Raw genomic sequence first — 12,371 nt, forward strand, 5'->3', positions numbered from 1 at the left:
AAATGTTTTACTAAGATATTGTGTAATTAAATATTTCTTTTACTTCCAACAAAGATCTCCAGCAAAATTCAATAAAATAATCTGTATTTCTCCGCAGTTATCTGTGCTTTCCGTATTTAAACATTTCTATTTCCAGGATATGCAAAGGGTAAAAACATCAAAAGAAAACAAAGGTAAAAGAAATCTTAAATCAATATACTGATGAAAATGAAAGATGTAAGAAGCAGATTGAGTCAAAATTATTAGCTGAAGTGCTTAAGCAATATAATGACACTCTTTTGCAGCTGAAAATATAGAACTTTTAGTAGAATCAACATGGAGCACACAATAGCAATATTTCAAACTGCAGCCCCCATGTCCAAATCTTGCATATACAATTGTCAAACATATTCAACATTTAGATAAATCATAACAATTTTTCACAAATACCTCAGAGTGATTCCAATTTAAGAGAAATGATACAATTTAACAGCATGTGATTATCATTTGAACTGTATGCATACCCATATTAGTACATAATTATTCTTTTATACAAAGGTTCAAAAACATTGAAATGCTTATTTGTTCAGTGCAAAAAGACGAACTTACATTTTAATTCAAGCAGCATTTAAAGGCAAATTATCTATTTCCATGGATACACAAAAATATTATCGTTAAGTATTGGAAATCATATCTTTAGAATATCTTAATTGACATGATTATAAACATATATAATTGTATATGGCACTAATAGTTATATTCAATTATGTAAGAATAGAAGTCCCCTCTTTGCTGCCTTATCCAAAAGCCAATTGGCAACAAAAATGGAGTGTTTGTTTACCATTCAATTACAATAATTTAATTTTGTATTGACAAACATCCCTGATGTGAAGAAATGGCAAACATTCCACATCTGTAGAAATGGCAACCTCTCAATGTAAAGAAATGGCAAATGTCATGTGTAAAACTATATGCCTAGAAATGGCAAACATCCACATGTGTAGAAATGGCAAACATCCACCTGTATAGAAATGGCAAACATACACATGAGTAGAAATGGCAAATGTCCACATGTGTAGAAATGGCAAATGTCCACATGTGTAAAACTATTGAATGCCCACATGTGTAGAAATGGCAAATGTCCACATGTGTAAAATTAGCAAATGCTCACATGCGTAGAAATGGAAAACATCCACATGTATAGAAAAGGCAAATGTCCACATGTGTAAAATTAGCAAATGTCCATGTGTAAAAATGGAAAACATCCACATGTGTAGAAATGGCAAATGTCCCCATGTGTTGAAATGGAAAGTATAATTGTGTACCAAGTTTGTCAAAAGCTTCCAGAAGTATACTTCTGTTCAAGTTTCTTTTTGATTACCATTTACACATGTTATAATATTTTTTGCTCTAGAATCCCTATTCCTATTAGTCCAGTTGTCATTTTTCTCAATAAAGATCAAAGATAAAAATTTTAAATGAAAACAAAGGCAAAAAAAATATGGCAACAGCTTTGGCTCAGTAAGCAACAAAAAAAAGATACATAAAAGCAGTTGCACTTCAATCTGAGCAGACAGAACACACAATTACCTTCTTTTTCATGCTTATCATCTGTAAATGTTTAAATAAACTGAATCATTTCTATGAAAATTTATACAAAAACACACAATAAGTCAACTTGGTAAACTATACATGTTGTAGCTCAAAAAGTGAGTCTACCCTAAAAATCACAAAAACTAGTATTTGTAAGTTTTGTACTTTAGAAAACAAACAAATCTAAAATAATGAAGATTGCTTAGTAATAGAAACTGTATAGTGTTCTCTGACATGCAATATCCAACCTAAGTTTTCCAATAAATACTATCAATTTTGACTTATCTTTTTAGAACAGGCTTTTATAAATCAATTTTGTGATTTACCAATTTTCTAAAACATTGATAGTCTATAAACTGCAGAAAAAAGCTGGCATTTCAATGACCATTATCACCCTATATCAAACTGTTTGAAGCATTTAATAACAGGTATTATATTCTTATTATATTCTAAGCCAAACATAACGAGGAATTACATTGTTCCGTATTTAGAAAATAAAATGTCATAAATTTGGTTTCCATGGGAATTCAATTTGCTTCCAAATTAGGATGGATATTTGCAGTAATATTTTTTAATTTAAAAGATTTTTCATTCAAAATTTAATTAAGTTGTATAATCAGATTTTATAAATGAGTTTTCCAGGTTCAGTCGTTTAGAAAATTAAGTTATATGAAGAATGTTCATTGAATATCTATCTCCAATCCCACACAGACCCAATCTAGCTACTAAAACAATCTAATACAGGATTGACTAACTAAGGATTTTGTCTAAAGAAATGTTTTTAAAATTTAAAATGTGTTTAAGGTGACACTCTCATGATTGATCATTTAACTGGGGTCTGAAGAACTTGAAGGATTCTGGATTATTTTATGTTGTCTGAAGTACCAGTCAGATTAATGAGATCTTTAAAGGTCAAAATTAATAAGCCTTATAAGACAGCAACCAAAAAACTCAAACTCATGTTTCCTGTCAAATAACATTTCTCTTTTTTGACATAATAGTTATCAAAAGTACCAGGATTATAATTCAGTAGCGTTTTGTCTACATAAGACTCATCAGTGATGCTCATATCAAAATATTTATAAGTTATTTCTATGTCACACAAAATAAACAACTGTATGCTGACACCTCTAACAATATATAAACAAATAGAAACAAAACAAACAAATAAACCTGCAACATCTTATTATTTAAACATTATATAGACACATCAGGAGGTACCAAGAAAGGATTCTGTACGTAAAAATTCTAACTTCAATGTGCATATTTCATTAAAATTCTACAATAAAATTGTTTTCATAACATAGTATGCATGTGCATGCAACTGTTGCATAAAATCAAAAGCATATGTTAAACTAGTGAAGAAATGTGCTGTTAAGAAATGCAATGTATGATAGTAGCTTTTCTTATCATGAAACAGATAAGTTGTAGAATCCAACTGTGACTAATTTAACAGAAGACATTTATCAAGGCTTTTACATGTACATCTGGCAACATTTAATGTGAGTTATATCAGTAGACAGTGTTGATCTACTCAGCAGGGCACTTTATACAACAGACTTTTTAAAGCTTTTAATGAATATTGCACAATGAAATTTTAATTTAAAAAACATGGTGTGTTGTCCTATTTAATGCTTATATCTTGAGAGTAAAACCATGTGTATTGTAAGTTCTTTACATGTTTTAGCTACAAAGAAAAACTGAATTTAGCTGTTATCCTTGACCCTTCTCCATACTTGAAATGATGTTTTTACCACTCATATTGAAGATTATAACTTTTCAAACATTGGGTGAGGAATACATGTATGACATACAAGAGGGCAACACAAAGGAAAATAACTATTATATCAAATAAGACAAAAAAGTCAAGCTATCTACAAAACTGAAGAAACAGAATGATTACACACAAGGAGGCAAGTAAGGCAAACTATCTATAAACCTCAACAAAAAAAACCATTAGACTCAAGGAAGGTATGAAAACATAAACCCTAACAAGAGAACCACAGTAGATGTCACAGGTTATAACCCAAAAGAACAGAACTGTTAGATTTAATGAAGGCAAGCAACTGTGAGATTTAATGAAGGCAAGCTATCTTTAGTCCCAAAGAACAGAACTGTGAGATTTAATGAAGGCAAGCTATCTTTAGTCCCAAAGAACAGAACTGTGAGATTTAATGAGGGCAAGCTATCTTTAGTCAAAAAGTACAAAACTACTAGTATAAGATTTAATGAAGGCAAGCTACGCCCGTACAGAAATTGCTAACAAAAGCACATAAGTTTCACATGTGAAGCACATGAGATGCAAGTAAGAATTGTATGCAAATCAGGTTGCTCATATGTGCAGTTTGGTAGTTCATATGTGCCCACAAAAATCTAACATAATGCTCACATGTGCAATTCAAACCTCAGGTGAGCTTTTATCATCCATGTTAGTTTTATGTTAGTTTTGTACTTTGAAAAGTTTTTCTATTCTTCTAACCATTCAAAACTAACCTACATCATTGCTCATATGAGCTTTTTCAAAATGACATGCCCAGTCATGTACTTCCTGTAAATTCAAATTCATGAAAAGCATGCAATAAATGAAGGTAGATGGATATGGAAAATGTTAAATCCTATATTGTGCTATTTGAAGAAAGGCATTGTTGAAATCTGATAAAACCAGTGTGGCTGTGGTTAATTATTTGTAAGTTATCATTTCTATTTCATTATTTTCATTTTTGTGTCAGATTTTGAAATATATTACAATTTTAAGTCCTTTATGGGAATATATATACAGGTTGCTTCAAAATAAGTACTACATGTATAAAGATTTTTCCTTTTAAACTTTTTGAAATACAGTACTTATTAATCAAAGACATTCATTGTGTACTAACTTGCAAGTCCCTCTATTAGTTTTATAATGTAATGTTATGTTTTTAGTCATGATCATGATTATTGTTTAAATAAAAAAAAAAAAAAATGATATGAAAATCATAATTAACTGACAGTAATTAAAGAATAACACTTTTAACATGATGTATCAGTTATTTTATTTTCAACTGAATTATTTAAGATTTTCATTTAAATTTGAAAAATATTCCTTTTTTAAAGCAGCCATTTTGTTTTGGTCAACTATAATATTCACGTGTGCAACATGTTAGCAACTGCTCATATGAGCAATCTAATAAAATGCACATGTGAAACAAAATCTCATATGAGCAGTTGCATGTGAGGTTTTTAACATGCAAATTAGGTTAGTTTCATATGTGCAATTTTTTTGCTCACAAAATGCTCACCTAATTTGCATGTTAAAAAACTCGTGTGCAATCATGTTAGTTTCTAACGTGAGCATCTTATGTGCAACTTATGTGCAACATGTTAGCACTTTTTGGTAAGGGTGCATTTAGTCACAAAGAACAGAACTGAAAGTTTGCTACCATTAGTCACAATGGACAGAACTATTTACCCCAAGGAAGGCTGTTGTCTGGTCTATGGTCGGTTTGTTGTCACTTTGACACATTCACCATTTCCATTCTCAATCTTAAAGTATTTATAAACCCAAAGAACATAACTATTTATTCTTTATAAGACCCAAGGAAGACAAAATATTTATAAACTCAAAGAATGGAACTATCTGACTCATGGAAGGTAAGGTATATTTAAACCCTAAGAACAAAACTAATTGATTAATATAAAGAACAAACTATCTGATTCAAATGATTGATAGATTGACTGTGCCTTTGGTTATATAGTGGCAGACAATTTTTATTTAGGGAAAATGCTGGAGATGCATGAGAACAATTAATCTTCAGCATGAAAACTGACAATCAAACACACTTGCCAGGTTGTGGTTCTAACTTGAAACCTTTAATAGTGTTGACAAGTAATAGTGATACAATAGATGAACTACTAAGACAATTCACCCACCTAGACCCATTAATTCATAGAGGGCAAGCTAATATATAAACCTAAAGAACAGAACTATCAGAATCAGACTGAAAAACAGATGGAAATCTAGATACATTTCTATATCAACACTAAAAAGATCACATTTTTTAAAATAATCAGAATGAATGCAGACAAACTTCAATTCAAGGCTATATAAAAAAAAAAATTGTTTACTCTTTTGATTTAGGATTTTTGGTACTATATATCCTTGTTGTATTTGGTATTTACATAAGAACATGTTATTTCTTAATTTATAACAATTTTAAACCCTTGACTTTTGTGGGATGAAAGACATTTTATAAGGAAAATATCTTGACACATTTTCTCTCAGACTGATTCTATCTACTATATATAATTTATTGTTAATCAACAGAGTCTGGTAACAGCTCTACTTAAAACATTTCATAAAAGAAAACTTTCAGTGCTTTTAAAACTAATAAAAGAGGATTCCCAGAGGGTAAATACATTAATGGGCAGGAAATAAAATACCAAAGAACACACGAAAACTAATTTTGAATTTAGAAAGTCTGTTTCTCTGAGTAATAATCAAGTTGATAAAATGCATTTTACCCATTAGAATGAAAGGAATCTAATTCATTGAAGTATTTTTCAAACTAAAGGTAAAAGTTCATAAATCAGATCTCAACAATAAGCTGTTCAAATGATAGAAAACCATGTTATTCTTACATTTATAAGTGTCACTATAACTTTATTTAGTCATTAGAAATAACATATAAATTTCAAAATGACTGGATCTACCATTCTCAAATTATCACATAAAATCAACAAAAAATGTCATTTTCAAATCAATCAAGGGCCATACATGTAACCTTGTATTGGCAAAGCTAAAATCATCAATTTCATACTCTATTTTGAAATGAAAAAAAAACATTGAAATTGGAAACCATTGCATTCAAATGGCATACAGTACCATTTCCCTATCAATCAAAGATAACTTATTAACGATAAAAACATAAATTTTCAATATTGAATTTGACCAACATGTTATAACAAGGAATAACATGTTACAATTTTAAAGCCTTGGTTGAAGTCAGATCTAAAGTTATTGCATGGAAATTACATATACTTTTAAGTTTGTCTTTTTTCAATCAACCATGTACCATTTCAACTGTCAAAAATAGATTTTTATTTGAGAACCTACTAAATCTTGTAGACCTTCTTACATATCTTGCAAATAGGTTAGTTTCGCCAAGATATGAGTACAATCTTTGATCATCTTTACACATACCAATAGGCAAACTGAACAGAAATCCTATTGCCCCCTTATCTTTCCTCACTAATATTATATCTACCTTAGAGTTACCTCAGAACAGATGCTGAATTTCTTGACTTTAGGAAGATAGATATTTCTACAACATTAACACTTGATCCATACTCAGTCATAATTTATGTAAGTAATAAACAAACAACAGGGCTTGTATATTTCAATCATAAACAAGGAGGCAGACCATGCAGATGTAGAACATTAATGGTTATAACATTCTGGAGGGCAGAGACCCTCTCATTGAAAAGCCTTGCAGATGTGAAAAGTTATTGGTTATAAAATTCCTGAGGGCAGGGACCCTCTCAATGAAAACCCAATCATCAGCTGCAACCAAAAAGCAGAAAAAATGAAGCAGTTTATGTTCACATTTGTTTCAGTATACCTCTTCTAAGCCATTGCACTACAAAAAAGGGTCCATACTTAATTTGAAAGCACTTACATACTACAAACACATATTGGTTTTTGTTTAAAAGATAACCCTTGGAACCACTTTCCTTTCAATAAAACCTAACAAACAACATGACAAAGTTCTTTTACTTTCTGTAAATCATTTGATTTTGAATAATTTATTAAAAATTGGTGTTTAATTTTTCACTAATACTTCTAATTTCTGTAACACTAAAATGTAATAAAAGTAATAACCTAATCCCAACATTTATATGATGAAGTACCTGAAAATAATATCATTGAAATGCCAAATCTTAATTTAGAACCTAGATAGTTATAGTGTTACAACACAATCATGTTCTGGCACAGAACCAATCTTTACATTTTTTTTTACTTTTTCTGTTGGCAATAAAATTGGATATATATCTCACCTCATAAAAATAAAAAAAATTATAACATTCACAGAAAGTATGTCTCACTTACGTTTCTGTGATAAAATTCCTGTCCAGCTAATAACTATCATCAAAGAAAACAAATATAGATCAGATAATTTCAGATCCATGTTGGAATGCCTATACTGGTATCCTGTTTATGTAAGAGCTGCCTATTGGACAACCATTTGTGTTCTTATGGAATTATTGTACCTGAAAACACAAGTGAAAACATGATATTACAAATAGTTTGTTCCTTCTGAAAATAGTGTTATATAAAAATATCCTAAGAGTGTTTAAGTGGACAAATGTTTGTTATCCTACTTCCTCTTTTCTTATTCATTCTGTATTCTGTAAGCTCTATCCATATTTTAACTTAATATAATAAGAGTTGTAATGAGATTACAGTCAGCTTTTTATATGCTTAATATATCTTGGTTTTTTTCTTGTTTTTATGCCCCAATGCTACAATAGTAGAGGGGCATTATGTTTTCTGGTCTGTGGCTCCGTTCGTCCGTCAGGTTAAAGTTTTTGGTCAAGGTAGTTTTTGATGAAGTTGAAGTCCAATCAACTTGAAACTTAGTACACTTGTTGATTATGATATGATCTTTCTAATTTTAAAGCCAAATTAGACTTTTGACCCCAATTTCACGGTCCAATGAACATAGAAAATGAAAGTGGAAGTTTCAGGTTAAAGTTTTTGGTCATGGTAGTTTTTGATGAAGTTGAAAGCCAAACAACTTGAAACTTAGTACACATATTCCCTATGGTATGATCTTTTTAATTTTAATGCCAAATTAGATTTTTTACCCAATTTTACGGTCCATTAAACATGAAAAATGATAGTGCGAGTGGGGCATCCGTGTACTTAGGACACATTCTTGTTTCTGATAACTTTCAACACTATAATTGTGCTTTTTTGTGGAGGTCAGTTTTTATTGGTGGAGGTAGCCGGAGTGCCTGGAGCGAACCACCGACCTTTGGTAGGAAAACAGCACTCCTAGTCAATTAAGATTGGAATCAAGTGTACCTGCCCTGTATGGGACAAACTCACAACCTCAGTGTTGACTGGCTAGTGATATACTGATACAGTAGTTGGACTACTAAGACCTCTCTGCCACCGAGGCAGTCTTCTTTTTGCATTGTTTTTCTATGCGTATACTGATTTTGTGTCATGGATGGATTCCCCATATCCTTGGTTTTTCTGTTACTTCTAGACTATCACAAAGCTTGTTTTGGTTTTGGATGGAGGTTAGACTTGGATATGAACTGTACATGTTGAAGTATATTTTTTTTAACAACTGGTACCTTTTTTTAGAACTTCAACAGTAATGTACAATTTTTACATAATGAAAATTGGACAATCCCACAACATTAAACATTTATTAGGTTCAATACCTGGCTAAGATCCAGGGTACAAAGTTATCTTTATGTACAGCCAAGCACAGATTTTATGGTATTTCAATATTTTCCCCAAGTCAGTAGTAATCAAATTGGCACTTCAAACTAGGAAGATAGCAATTAGAACAGGGTTTTAGATTTCTAGGAAATTTGCCAGTAGTATTTATGATATACATTTTCAGTGAAAAAAAATCTCCATAGCACATCTTCCAAATGCCAACTAACATTGCTAAAGGTGGTTATTACTGTATATGGTGTCTGAAATGACTTATTGATCCTTTTATTTGTTTGTGTAAAAGACCATTTATCCTTTAATATTGATAACAGCATTCTTCTGATCAAATTTTCATCAATAGAGGTATAATGATTTAATTCTCAAGTTTATTTTGTATAACTACGGATTAAGATGGTTAAAATCTATCTAATCCTCATATAACCATAACACTGAAAAACTTTGTTATAATACACATGTACAAGCATATTTCGAATTAATAGTTCTGAAAATATAAACTTAATGAATAGATGCATGTAACCTTAAAATATTGTGTTAATCCTTTGAACATTTCATGAAACATTTATCCAACCCACACATATTTAGTTTCTGTACACAAATGGTACATACAATTTATTGATAATTGCTTATCTTCCAGAGGAAAATAATATCAAATGGCCAATTCCAATTTGCAAATTAGCAGCCAAGCAGATAGCAAATAGCCTCCTCAACAAATAAATAAAATGACATTCAATTTTATAGAATAAGAGACTCCAGTAAATTTATAGGACCAAATCACAGATAGAATTATTTCAAAATTGCAAAGAGTCAAAGCATCCTTAACTTTACGATTTATCACATGATTTTTTTATTTTCCAAATGATCAAATGCATAATACCCGTGAAATAATATATTATACTATTCATTGATAATTCACAATTAAACTCCATCTTTAATAAATTTAAGAAAAAAGCCATATAAAAAGTATCTTGATGCAGGCCTAGGATGGATGTTTTTTTTAGCAAAATAATAATTGTGACAATAAATGCAATGTCAATGCTGGGAATACAGTGGCGGATCCAGGTATTGGAACCCCCTTTTTTGGACAATCACAGCATTTAAATGGGGACTTATGGTTGGAATGCCCCCTTAATCCTGGGTTGGGAACCCACTTTTTGAAAATGGATGGATCTGCCCCTGGAATATTTTGCAAATCATTTTTAACAAAGCTTGTATTGTAAACTTCCAACTTTTTAATGTTTATTTCCTAAAAAGTTGTATAGTGGTCAGTGCTCAGATCTGATCTGAAATTTACACTTAACATGCTTAATGTGTCTGAGGTTAAATAAAGAATTTGAATCTTGAATCTGAAGTTTTAATGGATTAAACCTGACTAATTAAGTAAGTTAGAAACCCTCAAGCTTTCAAAATTACATAAAGTAAACAATAAAAGTATCCATGATTTGATTTTCATATGGAAGACAAAGACTGGCAGATGTACATTACAGCTGCCAGGGGGTAATCTGTTCATGTCATCTTCTTATCATATACATGATCCACTGGACATAGGCCAAATAATGTGGTGTTGATGTATCTTTAATTAATTGTAACAAAAAGGTAAAACCATCAAAGAAAAAAGTAACTTGTCTTTCTTTCAATTATATTCTACTTCAACTCTTGTCATATTTCTAAACATCAAAATTTTTTTCATATCAAAATCTTGATAGAGATTTTATTGAACTGAATGTTTTAATACATATCCAGTTTTTTATTTTATATCTTATTGTTTCTTGAGTCATGAAGCACCAAGTTTATGTTATTTAAAATTCAAAATACTAAAAATTTATAGGAAAAACTACAAAGTTCTAGAGTTCCATCTATAAGTAAACAGGACCTATTCACTCCCTGTCCTTAACCCTTTTACGTTCCTACCGGTCAATTTGACCGTTAAGCAAAATTTGTGGCGGAGTAGTTTGCATGAAGTTTTGTATCGTTGACAATTTTTGACGTACATATGTGGTTGTGGGCTCAAATTGAAGATCAGTATACCACCAACTTGATTTTTGGTGTCTGAAACCAACAAAATACAATGCATTATGCCAATTTGCCCTATATTGACAAGATGTTTTTAGAGGAAAACTGTTTTATTTCTATTTTTAAAGTGAATATTTTCACAAAATGTCACAAGACAAATTGTTGCTGTTCTTTGTTTTAAAATGACAATTTTGATAACTGTGCAGTGATCATTTGCAAGAATACTATCAAAACTGTAAGTAAAACTCATACACATACAAAAAATCTGATTCATAGAGTATCAACACTGAAACAAACTCAAATTACAAGGAATTTTCATGTTTTCTTTTGTCAGTTTTTATAGCAAAAGAGATGAGAACATCTAAAATGTGTTAAAAATTGTTAGCCAAGTCGGAATAGCAATAACAAATCTTTGTTTCTTTAGTGTCTGGTTATGAGGGTGTTGGATATCGTATCGCTAAGGTATAGAAATAGTGACATATAGACGAAAAAACGAACATTTCTGAATAACTTTCTTACAAATTTGCTTCAAAAAATAACAATTTTCAAAAAATAGCTTCTTAAGAAAACGAAGTTTGATTATGTTCTCCCAAAATTAATTTCTAGTCTTACAGAGAAGGTGACTTATATGCTTAAATTTCATAAGTTTCCCAATGGTTTCTGTGGCTCAGTGGAAAGATGCACAGACTTACACCCGGATGATCGCGTGTTCAAACCTCACTGCCGGAGGATGAAAAATTAAATTCCTATATTAAATGTAACTTAACTTAACTTTACTTTCAATTTCAATTAAGACAACTGAAATACATGATTTACATCAAAAAGAAAAAATCCGCCCCCCCCCCCCCCTTTTTCTCCCCTCTCTCTGTTCTTGTTACATTCTTAGCCTGGGCACTCAAAAATACCAGATTTTCATTCAAAATTTACTCAAAATTCTTTCCTAAAGGCTTATTCTGTAAGCAGTTATGAATAGTACATCTTTAACATAAACTTGGGCCATTTATTTGACTATGACAAAAATTCTCAAAAAATCCACTATTTTTCGGTGTTTCGAGTCTTGATATTTCTACCAATCAGACAAGTTTTGCATCTTTCTGTATACAGTTTTCACCGATAACGTTTCCGAAAGTCTTCATGCATTAATTTAACACTAAAACTATGTTCTATTTTTGTCACTAAATGTCTGTAAAACCGCTTTTCCGCTTGAATTGTACATTTTTGTCACTTTAATTCAGCATGTCACGTGACTTTTGAGGGATATCAAGTGACCAACGTAAGAAATTATTTTCCTTAAATCAAGTTTTCCTGAAACCTTGGTCAATTATCTATCAGATGAGTC

At 30.8% G+C, this 12,371-nt stretch overlaps 1 protein-coding gene across 2 annotated transcripts in view; it reads right to left on the minus strand.

Annotated features, from left to right (window-relative positions):
* LOC139512814 (fibroblast growth factor receptor 2-like) overlaps nucleotides 1-12,371 on the minus strand; it is a 60,952-nt gene that overhangs the window by 15,745 nt on the left and 32,836 nt on the right. Inside the window, exons 7-8 of one of the 2 annotated variants that reach the window (XM_071300734.1) lie at nucleotides 7,658-7,818; nucleotides 1,570-1,590 (exon numbers count right to left, since the gene is read on the minus strand). In XM_071300734.1, coding sequence (XP_071156835.1) covers nucleotides 1,570-1,590; nucleotides 7,658-7,736 — 100 coding nt within the window. In that variant the 5' untranslated portion in view covers nucleotides 7,737-7,818. The remainder of the gene's footprint in view (nucleotides 1-1,569; nucleotides 1,591-7,657; nucleotides 7,819-12,371) is intronic. The other variant, XM_071300735.1, reaches the window with a different exon arrangement.

The sequence above is a fragment of the Mytilus edulis genome, chromosome 2 (genome assembly GCF_963676685.1).
Source record: "Mytilus edulis chromosome 2, xbMytEdul2.2, whole genome shotgun sequence".
NCBI lineage: Eukaryota > Metazoa > Mollusca > Bivalvia > Mytilida > Mytilidae > Mytilus > Mytilus edulis.